This window comes from Taeniopygia guttata, chromosome Z, assembly GCF_048771995.1.
Source record: "Taeniopygia guttata chromosome Z, bTaeGut7.mat, whole genome shotgun sequence".
NCBI classification, from domain to species: domain Eukaryota; kingdom Metazoa; phylum Chordata; class Aves; order Passeriformes; family Estrildidae; genus Taeniopygia; species Taeniopygia guttata.
The window spans coordinates 81,604,007-81,617,975 of NC_133063.1; the positions used below are offsets into that span (position 1 = coordinate 81,604,007).

At 49.9% G+C, this 13,969-nt stretch overlaps 1 protein-coding gene across 1 annotated transcript; it reads left to right on the forward strand.

The window, feature by feature from the left end:
* The first annotated feature begins 5,269 nt into the window (after positions 1-5,269).
* Positions 5,270-12,532, forward strand: ANKRD34B (ankyrin repeat domain 34B). The gene is made up of 3 exons (XM_072922090.1): positions 5,270-6,600; positions 7,477-7,733; positions 7,967-12,532. Exon 3 carries the CDS (start codon positions 8,003-8,005, stop codon positions 9,485-9,487), a length of 1,485 nt encoding a protein of 494 aa, XP_072778191.1. The 5' UTR covers positions 5,270-6,600; positions 7,477-7,733; positions 7,967-8,002; the 3' UTR covers positions 9,488-12,532.
* The last annotated feature ends 1,437 nt before the right edge of the window (positions 12,533-13,969 follow it).

The window sequence follows — 13,969 nt, forward strand, 5'->3', positions numbered from 1 at the left end:
TTTCTCATGGGAATCAAAATCCAAAACTAGGGCAGGGGGTGAGGATGTCAGATCGATTTTACCTATTTCCATTCCTTTCTTTTATTTTCCTATGAACAAAGTGCTGGTTCCCAGGGCCCCCGAGGACACAGGAAAGGCCCAGCTGTAGTTGATGACACTTGGGCCCCACGGGAGTGCCCAGACTGCCAGGTGCCAAGCCAGGGCTTTCAGCTCTGGGACCACCCTGCCAAAACGGCTTCTGGGCTCCAGGCTTGTGGTCCAGTGCTGGGCTTCCTCCAGCTTGCTGGCAGCTGGTGTCCAGAAAACTGAATATGTCATTTTCCTGCCTGCCTGCCCATATTTGGGCGCAGTTTATCAAGAATCACCCACCTGGGGCCATGCTGTGGTCTCAGAAATGCTCATTAGGTTGTGGCCTTGATGAGCAGCACCTGGGCTGAGCTCCTCCTGAGCTACCAGAGACACTGTCTGCTCCCAGGATCTGGTGCTGGCTAATGAGCAAGTCCAAGTGGGAAAACATTCTCCTTGTTGAGCATTCAGAGAAAGTTGCCAAGCAGAATTGTAATCTGGATGGAGCATTATTACTATGACTAACACTGTGACCTACAAGCATTGGCCCTAATGTTGTGCCCCTACAAGCATTGTAGGTCCTAAGTGAGTCCTTCCATGAACTGGGGTCATTTCCCACAGGTGAAATGTACAGGGATTGTGCACACCCAAGCAGGCTCTGGCTCGGAGTGTGTGACTGTGAGTGTGCTACAGAAAATGGAGCAGGATGTTGCTCTCTGGTTCCTTAAATGCACTAGATGGGTAAGTCAGGCCTGCGAGTAACTGTCATGCTTCTAGTAAATTCTACAGTCCTTTGTTAAATTCTTTAAATTAGGCTATTAATTCAGTGCCAATATGTTTAAGTGCTGTTAAAATCTTCAGGCTAAAGCTTTGGTCAAGTCTGAGGCTACGTTTTGCAGGGAGGTCCAGTCTGAACCCTCTAACTCAGTGACAGGGTCTCCCTTATCCCTTTGGATCCTCATCCTTTCCCATTCTTCCTCTTTCTCCTGCCTTCAGCCTCCACATATATTACTTTAATTTGATTTTAATTTTAGATTGATTGATCTAGATTTTGATCTCTGTGCTTGGACTGTGACTAGTAGAGTGAAGCATGCCAATGAACTTAGTTGCACTTTCACTTTTACATTAAACCTGATTTGGTAATACCTTTTCCAGTGAGTCTTTGAGCAATCTAAAACATCCGTTTGTGACAAACATTTTTAGTTAATTAAAATTCTTCGATTAGAATTCTTCTACCATGAAACTTTCTCCTGGTCCATATCCCCCAGGTAGCCTAGCTGTCAGTGAAATACAGGAGAGGGTTATCAAGAAGTGTGATAAACAAATATGCCATGTGCATATGCAAACATCTTCTGTGTTTTATAATACAATTTGTGCTTCATGGATGTGTTGCCTGCTCTGGCTTTCCACTCTCCTTCACTTTCAGCAGAAACTTCTTGATGCCAGTAGTTGTTTTTCTATCCAACCAAGAGTATCCATGGTGATGTTTATAAGAAAAAAATCTAATTATCTTCATAAAAGTGTTCTTCCAAGAGCTGGTTTGATACGCAGGGGTTTTTTTGGGGTTTTTTTTGGTCAGTGATTCATGTTGGCTATCAAGCTCAACAGCACAATGCAGGCAAGGATGTAAGGAGGAATAAGGAAGGGGACATATAGAGCTGCAAGAACTACAGAAGTGGTACTGTTTCAGCAGCAGGAGTGCTGGTATAGACACGAGTGTACACTGCCTCTCCATCTCACAGAATTAACCCAACAACAGGACTGTGAAGAGCAGTAAACTCCTCAAGAGTGGGTGCTCAGTACACAAGCTTTTCTGAGGCTGCATGGCAAAGACTGAGTATTAAGAATGTGGATGAGGTAGGGGAGAAAAGAAAGCAACAATAATTAGAATCTTACCACGGGCAAACAAAGCTCGAAAGCATCTGTGGACATTCTCCCAACTTCGTTTTTGAAAGAGAAGGTTCAAGAGCAACTGAACTTGGAATGTTGTTTGTCTTAGTGGCTTATTCATACTATTTATCCAGCTCTTAGTCATGATGGCTTCTCATTGATCCTGACGTGCACTTTTAAAAAATAGCGAGGCACAAATCCCCCTCACACTGCTCCTGGAACCTTCTCTCTCTGTGATGCCGAGCTCAGTGCTGCGCAGCTGGATGCTGTGGCTTGCTGCTCCTCGTCCGGCCGTGGCGGCTCGTTTGGCTGCCAGCTCACCTCACCTGCCCTGCCGGGGCGCGGCTCTCACCTGGTGGCTCTCACCTGGCGGCTCTCACCTGGCGGCCGTGTGCTCGCACAGGGTCGGTGAGGCGGCCGTGCCTCGACAGGGCTCTGCAGGGTCTCACACACACACCCCTCGTGTGTGGTGCACTCCAAAAACCCCCCTGGAGCCTCTGGGGAGCATCAGGAGATGCTGTGGGTCACAGATGTGTGTGCAACACCCCGTGAGCACCGGCACAGGCAGCAGCGGCTGTGGGAGAGGGAAGGGAAGGGAAGGGAAGGGAAGGGAAGGGAAGGGAAGGGAAGGGAAGGGAAGGGAAGGGAAGGGAAGGGAAGGGAAGGGAAGGGAAGGGAAGGGAAGGGAAGGGAAGGGAAGGGAAGGGAAGGGAAGGGAAGGGAAGGGAAGGGAAGGGAAGGGAAGGGAAGGGAAGGGAAGGGAAGGGAAGGGAAGGGAAGGGAAGGGAAGGGAAGGGAAGGGAAGGGAAGGGAAGGGAAGGGAAGGGAAGGGAAGGGAAGGGAAGGGATGGGATGGTCCGGGGCAGACGTGCCGCAGACCTCTTGCCACGAACCCAAGGAAGGCCGTGGGCAGGGCCCACCCGCATTTCCACAGAGCTTTCGGCACTGTGTCCCAGGCGATCCCCACAGGACCTCTGCCAGAAGCGAAGAGGCTCAGGCAGCTGCTCAAGGACAGCCTGGAAGAGACAGCGCCCAGAAGGGGTCTCACTCTGTGCAGCACAGGAGATGCACACACGGTAGAGCTGCATCCTTCCCAGCAGCGCTGCCCGACACGGGAAGAGCCGACGGGCACAAACCGAGCCCAGGCTCTGCCTCTGAGCCCACGAAACCCTTTGTCACTGTGAGGGCCACCGAGCCCCGGCACAGGCTGCCCGGAAAGGTGCGGGTCTGTCCTTGGAGGCATTAAACAAACGGTGGCAGCGTGTGCCTGGGTGATCAGGAGGCTTGGACTGGATGAGCTCCAGACATCCCCTCCAGCCTCCACCAGGCTGTGTTGTTGTGAAGGTGTCCTAAGTTTGCATAGAAACCAAGTGTCTTTGACTGTGCCTTGAAATTTCACGGGATTCTAGCCTGTGAAACTCACCAGGAATTTCTGCCAAGTCGAACTCGGTCACACCTGAGGGAAGCATCTCCTCGGGCTGAGCTGCGTCTCAGCCCCGTTAAATCCCTGGCTGGGTGTCTGGAAGCAGCGCGGTGGTGAGGAGGGTGTTCTGGGGCTGTTCCCCGCTGGCTGGGCCGGCAGGAGGTCACCCAGCACAGCCAGGGACCCCTGGGTGCTGCCTCTGTCCGGAGCCCCCACCGCGCCAGGGCAGTCCCCGGAGGTGCGGGGGGGGACGGGCTCGGGGTCAGGGGGTGTGGGGTGACGGGGTGTGGGGTCAGGAGGTGTGGGGTGACGGGGAGTGGGGTGACGGGGAGTGGGTGACGGGAGGGGTGTGGGGTGGCGGGGTGTGGGGTGGCGGGGTGTGGGGTGACGGGGTGTGGGGTGACGGGGTGGGGGTGACAGGAGGGGTGTGGGGTGACGGGGTGTGGGGTGGCGGGGTGTGGGGTGGCGGGGTGTGGGGTGACGGGGTGTGGGGTGACGGGGTGTGGGGGCTCTGAGCTGTGGGACAGTGTGAGAGAAGGGGGGTGCAGGCGTGAGGGTACCTGGGGTGACAGGACGGGTGAGGGGTGAGGTCTGAGGGGTGTGTGGGGTTTGTAAAGTCTGAGGGGTGTGGGGGCTGTGAAGGATATTTGGGGTAGGAGAGGTTTTGAGGGATGTGAGGAGTCTGAGGGGTGTGTGGGGTTTGTAAAGTCTGAGGGGTGTGGGGGGTGTGAAGGATATTTGGGGTGGGAGAGGTTTTGAGGGATGTGAGGGGTCTGAGGGGTGTGTGGGGTTTGTAAATTCTGAGGGGTGTGTTTGGTGTGGAGGATATTTGGGGTGGGAGAGGTTTTGAGGGATGTGAGGGGTCTGAGGGGCGTGTGGGGTTTGTTGGGTCTGACAGGTCGGAGGGGTGTGTGGGGTACAAGGAGGGTGAAGGATACGAGGAGTGTGAGTGGTCTGAGGGGTGTGTTTGGTGTGGAGGATATTTGGGGTGGGAGAGGTTTTGAGGGATGAGGGGTCTGAGGGGTGTGTGGGCTGTGTGGCGTACGAGGAGGGTGAAGGTTGTGAGTGTGAAGGGCATTTGGGGTGTGAGAGGTGTTCGGGGCGCTGGGGTGCGGCTGCGGAGGGGGCCGGGGGGCAGCAAGCGTGTGCAGCCATGGGGTGCCGAGGCCGTGGGTCCGGATGCCGTGGGTGCGGATGCCGTGGGTCTGGATGCCGTGGGTCCGGACGCCGTGGGTCCGGACGCCGTGGGTCCGGATGCCGTGGGTCTGGATGCCGTGGGTGTGGATGCCGTGGGTCCGGATGCCGTGGGTCCGGATGCCGTGGGTCTGGATGCCGTGGGTCCGGATGCCGTGGGTCCGTGCCCGCGGGCACAGGGCGGGACCGCGGTGCGGGGGTGGGCTCGGGGGTGGGGGCTGCGAGGGGCAGCGCAGCCCCGCCGAGGCCGGGGGCGGTGCCGGGGGCGGCGCTCGGTGTCCCGGCGCTGCCGAGCGTCCCGGTGCCGCCAGCTCCATCCCGTCCTGTGCCCGCACTCGGTGTCCCGGCTGTACCGAGTGTCCCGGTGCCGCAGCAGCGGCGGCTCCATCCCGTCCTGTGCCCGCACTCGGTGTCCCGGCTCCACCGAGGGTCCCGGTGCCGCAGCAGCGGCGGCTCCATCCCGTCCGCAGCTCCATCCCGCCGCCGCCTCGCCGCTGACACGCGGTAAAGTACTTAAACTCATTCTCGCTGCCTTTATCCAGCGCTCGTGGTGTCGGCGTGCTGCTGTCCGCGCTTCTCTCTCTCCGCCGGGAAGTTTGCGGTCCCCGCTTTTTCCCGGCTCCGCTTCAGGGAGCCGCTCGGAGCCGTCAGGCTGAGAGTTGTGGCGGAAACTTTGGGGTGGTGGTGGTGGTGGTGGTGGTGGTGGTGGAGCGGTTCTGGCAGCGTTGGAAAGGTGATTTTTGTAAATCAAAAGTAGCTCGTACGCGGTAAATTGATACTAGCAAAACAAGTACTACCCTGACTGAATTTGCCAGGTTTAATGTGTATATGAAGAAACCGAAGTGCTTGTACTCCTTCAGTGTGAAAGCACGCCTTTTTTTCCGAGATGAGAATCAATGACAATGTCACTGGAATGATTCTAGACTCTCTAAACACAACTGGGAGAGCTTGTTTAACTGTGAGGGTGCTGAGGCTCGGAGGGCAGGAGATCTGTCTCTCACATTAAACAGGTGAGGAATACTTTGCAAGAACTCCTTCATTCCTATCAGGCATTCATGACACTGCTGCCTGTGTTTATTTGTTATAACGTCGATGGGCTCTTTGCCCCTCAGTGCTGTGATTAGACTATTAGACTCAGAACCAGGTTTTCATACTACGAGGTGCCTGGTGCTATTTTCTCTCAGAGTACTTTCCAGGACAATGTTACTGTTTGGAAACAAAGCTAAACACTTTCTAAATAGCACAGTGCAGGAATATTATTTGCACAAGAATAAGACGAATTTGTGGGTGATTTTACAGACCAGCCCATGATTCAGTGTCACACACTGAGTTCTATAAGTTCCTCGTTCCTCAGAATGCTTTAAAGCTTGAAGCTGCTTTCAAAGTTCACCTTCACAGGTGAGAGGCACCTGTGTCAGTCCCGGTAGCCTGGGAACTCATGGAGTGCTTCTGACATAGCAGTTCATTACATTTAGGAACGTTGTAGAGTCTCAATCTGTTGTTCAGCACCGATCTGCGATCAATTATCCCATAAATTACTCTTTTAGGGAATCTGCTTGGCCGGTGGTCTTTCACTTCAAAAAAGCCAGGTGTGGGGTTTTTGGAGCAGGTTGTAGCCAGACCAGGTGTGATATGATTAGCAGATGAAGCTGTGGCTCTCATCCAGCACTCGGGAGTGTGTTCTGCATTATGTTGTTCCGGCTGTGGACCTGTAATACTGTCTTTTGATTGTACAGCATCTGATTCTGAAGTATTCCTGTGCTTCTCTTCTGCATTTCATGAATCTTCTCTTCACTTTTCTCTGCACAGAAACATCTCAGGCTTTCTCCAGGCAAGTTCATACCTGCCAGCTCCATGCACTCCTAACTTTCCAACTTCAACTATAGTCTTAGGTCAGCCTTCCAGCCCCTCAGACCAGCAGTCCTGCTGAAGTCGGTGGAAACAGTGAATTTCAGCAACAGGAGGGGTTAGATGAGATATCACAAAAGCAGCCTCACCTTCAGCCCTGACCTGCTGCTCCACTTCAGGTAGCATTATTCTCTTTCCACACCTGTTTTATATTTAATGTTCTTTTGGCAATAAAAGGCATTTCTACAGATGAAATGGCTTACGTAATAAAAGCTATATGCCATCACTTATGTAAAGTGAGCAGTTAAGCATCAGAAGAGCTTTAGATACATACAAAAGAAATGTAAAATTGCCAAAAACTTCCAGGTAGATCAAAACCAGGGAAGAACACCATCAGAATTCCAGCATGTGTGTTTTCTACCAGGTATTTCTCTGCAGTTTCCTTCTGGAAACCTAAATGCACAAATTGATTGTGCATTATAAATGTATAAAAGTCTTTGCAATAATCTTGAATACATTACTTGTCAAAAGTACACATAAATATCATAGTAATGATTTGCACTTTAATGAAAGCTGAGATAAACAGTATTAAGTTCTGTACTTTTAGTATAATGGAGTGAATCCCTAAATTAATTTCAATGCAATTACCTTATAAAAATGTTTCATCAAGATAGAGGAGTGAAAAAAGCAAGCCACCAGTCGAAGTCAGATTTCCTCCCCAGGTTTACAGGGAGTAAATCTGAGTCTCTTTTTTTTTTTTGCTTGTTGGACTTTTGGAACAAAGTATATTGAGATCATCCTTTGATTTTGGTATTCATAGTACAATAGAATGAAATTGCTGCTTTTCAGTTAATCACCAGAACAATACTAGTGTTTTCAGTGATGAATAAAAATTATTAATTAATTACAAGTAAACCATGTAAACATTTTTATTTCTCTAGAAATACATTGTAAATAAATTAATAATTTAATGCATATCTAATCTTGTATTGCTCTGTGGCGAGCAATATTAAAGACTGATTTTTTTTTCCTCTAAATGTTTTCCTTATACACAGGTAAGCAAGCACATGCAAGACGTAGAAGCACATACAAGACATAGAAGCACATACAAGACATAGAAGTTTTAATTGCATGTCTGCAGGTATACATTCTTATATGAACGGATAATGTTATTTGCGCTACATTAAGCTCTTAATTTTTTGTGTGAAACCTCCTGATTCTGTTTGATGCTGTCAAATGTTTCTTTTGTTGTAGAGCTGATACTGTCTGCTCAGGCAGAGGGCTGTGTGAAGGACAGTCAAGAAGTAAGAAGGTGACAGTCATGCTTTAATCTTATATAAACACTGTAATTACATCGAAGGGGTTTTTTAAAGTTTTTAACACATTTGTTGTAAATCTAAAGGGCGGGAAAACCTTTCTTCTTTTCTTCCCTTCGTATTTTTTTTTCACAAAATACGCAGGAGCAATTAGCAGTGTTAAGGCCTGCTTTATTATTCTTTCCCCGTTTTTTTATTATTCTCTTTCTCGGTGCGTTTCCCTGGGCAGCCCGGCGTGGCTGTGAGGCCTGGGCAGAGCAGGACGATGGAGGCCGCGGACGTGCCGCCCGAGGGCTACTCGCTGATCAAGGCGGTGTACCAGCGGCGGCTGCGCCTGACACGGCTGCTGATCGACGGCGGGGCCTACGTCAACGAGAGCAACAGCCGCGGCCAGACGCCGCTGATGGTGGCCTGCATGACCCCGCACGCCGACCTGCAGAGCGCCAGCAAGGCCAGGATGGTCAAGTACCTGCTGGACAACAAGGCCGACCCCAACATCCAGGACAAGTCTGGGAAGACGGCGCTGATGCACGCCTGCCTGGAGAAGGCCGGGCCCGAGGTGGTGTCCCTGCTGCTGATGAGCGGCGCCGACCCCAGCCTGCCCGACCACTCCAACCGCTCCGCGCTGGTGTACGCCATCAACGCCGCCGACAGAGACACCCTGGAGCTGCTGCTCAAGGCCTGCAAGGCGCGAGGGAAGGAAGTCATCATCATCACCACAGACAAGTCCGCCTCCGGCAGGCAGAAAACGAAGCAGTACCTGAACGTGCCTCCTCCAGACCTGGCGGAATGCACCTCCCCGGCTGATTGCGCCTCCCTGTCAGACATAGAACCAAACGAGGGTCCAGAAGACCCTTTCAGCTTTAAAGAGCTGTATGGTGGGCAACAGGGGGACAGCTCATCTGAAAGAGTGCCTCTAATGACCAAATCCAGCTCCACACCAGCACGGTTCAAGCTGACGCAGGTGCTGCAGTGTGATCCGTGGCTGAAGTGCTGTCCAGCAGTGTTTCAGCAGAGGAAAATTGCTTCTCCACAAGAACTTCAGTGTATCAGTCCCATGGAAGAGCTCTCCTGTAAAGTCACCGGCCTCGACTTGTGCAAGAGTGTCACCACCGGTCACAAAGGCAGAGACAGGAAGGACACTGCTCAGGCGCTGAAAACCCCTGATCAAACCATGTCAAGGAAAGCACTGCGTGATGCAGTAAACTATCAGACTCCTCTTGTTGAAGAGAAACATAACCCCAGTGAGATTCCCATGGGCATGGATGCCAGTTTGGGACAAATCAGCTTACTTTCAAACCTTGGTAGTATTCTCAAGAAAGGAAGTGGAGAACCAAATTACAACATCTCCAGTTCTCAGTTAACTAACACTCTAGTTCCTGCTGCTGATACCAAAGGTAGTAAGTCACCAAAAGGAAATAAAGAGATTCTGCCCACATACCAGACTTTGTTACCAAGTCCAAGAAGAGTTCTGGAGATGTCTCCTGTTTCTCCAAGAGGCAGAAATCAGGCTCCTCTAGAGGAAGAGGGCTCAGGAGCCCTAGTGTTGGATCAGACGAGGCCAGGCTTCCTGCCTCCACTGAATGGGAGCCCCCGCCCCCCAGTTCCAGAGCTCACTGTCATTAACACAGTTTCTGGAATGATTTCTTACGGACAAACTCACTTAGTACCACCAGGATCTGCCTTCCCTAAGGGGACCAAAGAGACAAATCTGCTGCGGAGGAGGCCGTACGAGCAGATCACAGTCTGAGCAGATTCAGCAGCTACTGAATCATTAACAGGAGAGCAAAGGGGATCTTTACAATATGTAAATATTCACTGCAGTCCTTGACTGTAATGGTATGTATCACAAAATGGAGCAGGCCTGTGATGTAAAGTAATGTCTGCCTCAGGATGAGTGGGATAGCTCAGAAACTAAATGAAAAGACATCTCATGCGGCTGTCTCCTGCAAACTGTTTATTTTGCTTGTTTTGTAAAGCTTTCAACTTGGCCTGTGGCAGACAACCCACAGCAGTCCTTAAGCATGGCAGTTCTCATTGTAGGTTGTAAATACCACCCCTCCAAGCTTCCCCCAAACACACGCCCTTCCAGCACCCGGAGAGGTGGTGCCTGTGGAATTTGGGACCCTGAGGCGTTTGGCTGCGATGCTGGACACCAGATTGTGCCTGTGTCCAGGCTGTACATACGCAGAAACCCCGGAGACGGCAGCGTGCAGCGGGGTGGGTGGCAGCAGGCACACAGCTGGTGGCACGGGTGCACAGCTGGTGGCAGAGGTGCACAGCTGGTGGCACGGGTGCACAGCTGGTGGCACGGGTGCACAGCTGGTGGCACGGGTGTCAGAGTGGTGGCACGGGTGTTGCAGCTGGTGACATGGGTGCACAGCTGGTGACACAGGTGCCCGAGCTGGTGGCACGGGTGTCAGAGCTGGTGGCAGGGGTGCACAGCTGGTGGCACGGGTGTACAGCTGGTGGCACAGGCGTTGCAGCTGCTGCCACGGGTGCACAGCTGGTGGCAGGGGTGCACAGCTGGTGGCACAGGTGTTGCAGCTGGTGACATGGGTGTCAGAGCTGGTGGCACGGGTGTCAGAGCTGGTGGCACAGGTGTCGGAGCTGGTGGCACAGGTGCACAGCTGGTGACACGGGTGCACAGCCGGTGACACAGGTGTCAGAGTGGTGGCACGGGTGTCAGAGTGGTGGCACGGGTGTCGCAGGGCTGTGCTGCCCACGAACCCCAGCTGCGGGTTGGCAGTGCAGCCCGCTGTGCCCGGAGCTGTGCTGGGGCCAGGGCAGCGCTGCCAGAGCCAGCAGGGTGAGTGACCAGCCCGGGCTGTGGCACTGGCCAGCCCCGCTCAGCCGTGCCCCGGCACTGCGCACCGCTGCGGCCTCTGCAATCCGCTCCCGGGAAAAGCGAGGGTGGGCAGGCAGAGCCCGCACCCCAGACGGGCTCTGTAGCCTCCCGCAGTTCTGGAGCCCCCAAAAAGAGACCTGCAGGGCAGGCTGGAGCCGCCTGCCCCCGGCACAGCCCTCCTCACCGGGCACTGCGGCACACCCAGAGCGTCTGCACAAGCATTTAGGAGCACACGTGTTTAGGAGCAGGGAAGAGCTCTGTCCTCCCGCTCAGACAGACCCAAAGAGATAACCCAGCAACTTCAGGGAAGGTGAGGCCCTGGCACAGCTTTCCTGGAGAAGCTGTGGCTGTCCCATCCCTGGGAGTGCTCCAGGCCGGGCTGGACAGGGCTGGGAGAAGCCTTGTCTAGTGGAAGGTGTCTCTGCCGTGGCAGGACCTCAGAATGAGACAGGCTTTTATTTCAGGTGGTTTCCAACCCAAACCACTCTGTGACCCAGTGAGTCTAATTATGAAGCTCACCTGGGAGATGGAAACCCACATTTTGCCTAATTTGAAACAGAGGGCTGAATTTCCCACAAGTGGAAGGCAGTCCTCTGCAGCCTCCTAGCTACTGCGTATTTTTAACTATCTCTGTCTAAAAATCTTTCTTTCCTTCAGTGTCTTGTGATTCCAAGTATCCCCCTTGCCTTTGTGTGCATCCCATAGATGCTGGATTTCTGGCATTACATTTGGCATTTAGATCTCATCTTCTAAATTTTGAGAAAAAGTGGATGTGTTCTGTTGTAATTTACAGAAATTAGTTGTATTGAAACTGTGTGCGTGTAATGTGAATTTCAGTATACTGAAAATTGGTATTTTTTCCCTGAAAATACTCAGTGGGTATGTTGCAGCTTCAGTCAAGGTTCACCAAATCTGACAATGCCTAAAAAAGGCCTGTAATGTAACTTAGCTTTGCACTTAGTAGGAGACAATTTAACGGGGATCTTAAGCATAAAACAGTGCTAAGGGGATCTTAAACATAAACCAATTTAAAGAGGATCGGAGGCATAAAACAATTTGAAGGGGATCACAAACATAAAAATATTTAATGGGGATCATCACCATAAAACAATTTAATGGGGATTCTAAACATTAAACCATTTAAAGGGGATTATAAACATATATGCTCTGTAAATAACGTTTTGGGAGTATTTGTTTCCATTCAGGTTCTGCTTTTTCCTTCAGGAGATTTTCCTGGATCAGGCCCTGTGTACACCAGGTACAGAAAAAGGATTATGTGGACATATTTCTATGATACAGAAAATTTGTGGAACAGCATATGTCAGTATTAACTGAGTACAAATTAGTCCCTACACAGAATACACTCAGAATACACTTTCCAAATGTTTTTACTATAATACAAAAGGAAATGGCAGTTCTCATCTGTTCATCTCATAGTGAAGTTAAATATTTGAAGGGAAAAATTGATATTTAAAAAATAAAAATTCTTTCTTAGAAGAAATTGACCAGGTGTTCTAACTGGTATCTTTGCTGAGGGTATAAAGCCCAATTTATGCTGTTTTGATTTTAAAATTAATTATGTATATGGGACTATGGCTCCCTTAAATGAAACCATAATTTTTCTACAAAATGCTCAGACAATGGAGGGAAGTGGCAAGTGTCTTGAAAAGGAAAGTTTTTGGTAGTGTTATCAGTATTTTGTGATTGTGATGCAAAGTAGTGTAAAGTGTTAATATTATTGTTTGTGTTACTGTTACAAGTAACCTTCAAAGGAAAAAAAAAAAAAGCTTTGTTCTTGTGCTGTTGTTATGCTGAATAAATAAAAGTTATTTTTTCCCCGTCAGAGGGAACATGGAAATAAGCACATGCTTTTATTCACTACTCAGGAAATGATGAGTCATTGCAAAAGGTACTCACCCAGAAGTGTTTCTCAGGCTGCCTCTGTACAAGAAAATGGGAAGAGTTACTTCGGTTTAATGCAATACAGCTAAATTTGTCCAGAGCACGGTGCGAGAGAGGCTCTTTCCACCTGCTGGAAGCTTCCTGCGGCTCCACTTGTGGAGCAGAGATGCTCTTGTGCTATCTTTGATGCTTTAATCCATGACATTTCCCAGCCACCCCGATGTTCTTTTTGGCAGAGCACGGTCAGCCCGACCCCAGAGCCTGCCGTTAAATCCTGGGTTAAAAACAAGCGCTTTTGGCGTCCTTGGTGGCTCCCAGGGGTGAGCAGGGCTGTGATGCAGGGTGACACCGGGCTGAGCTGCAGCCACACACCCCAGGGCAGGAGGGATTTCAAACCTACCTGGGAAACGCAGGAAACAATGCGTAAAACCAAAAAAATTTCCCCTTCTCGTCTTCGTTGTCTCTGCAGAACGCTGTGAAACCATACAGTGAAAGTGACTTCAAAGCAAATAGTGACAGCATCACAAAAAGCAGTGATTATGTAAGAACTCCCATTATTTTGGTTTACACAAAAATGCCGTAAACTGGCAGTTTTCAAGGTCGTGTTTAAGGTGCAATGTTCAAAATATAGGCTTCAAAATATCTTTCCCTGCACGTTTAATTTGGTTTTGCTCTTAAGGAGTAATTGCTTTGTTTTGATCTTTTGTCTTTTACAATTACACAGCACTTCCAAAAGAATATTGCCATAATTTGATGCAGGTCCACAAGAATAACAGTAAACTGAGTAGGCACTAAATTTCCTTTTTTCTCCTCATCAATGCCATGTAAGACCTTTATCTCTCTGCATGCCATATACAGCAGAACTAATCACTTTCCCAACTAAAGCAAGGGATTTATAAATGAAGATTCTTCAGTTTCACTGTAAGGTACTGCTGGCACTGCACTAACTTCAAGGAAATCGGGTTTTGTAACAAAACACCTTCAGAAAGCTCAAAGTTTGGGGGGGATTTTAAGAGTCAAAGACATAAAATTCCAATTGTCATCACTAAATACTCCCATAAAAGACCCAGCTGACAATCCATTTAGAAAGGCAATGGGCCTTTTACTCCTGTACACAAGTTGACCTTTTTTAACAAAAAGCTCCCCAACATACATAAACATATATGTACACACACACATATATATGTATATGTATAAATATGCAAAATTCCTGTTTCTCAGCAGCACCTGTTACCTGAGCCAGGCATTTCCTGGACTCATGACGCAGGTAGCTGCAAAACTCATGTTAATCCAGGGGTTTTGTCCCAAAAATTATGTCCAGCTATTTAAAAATGATGCTGGTATCTTATGCTGAACACCAGAGATATTTTCTAGCAATGTAAACAATGGCTATTTATTCCCAAGTTCTGAAACCCAGACACAGAGGCACGCTGCAGTAAATTCCTGTATTTTTTCCCCAAAAGCATCAGCAATTTTGAACAC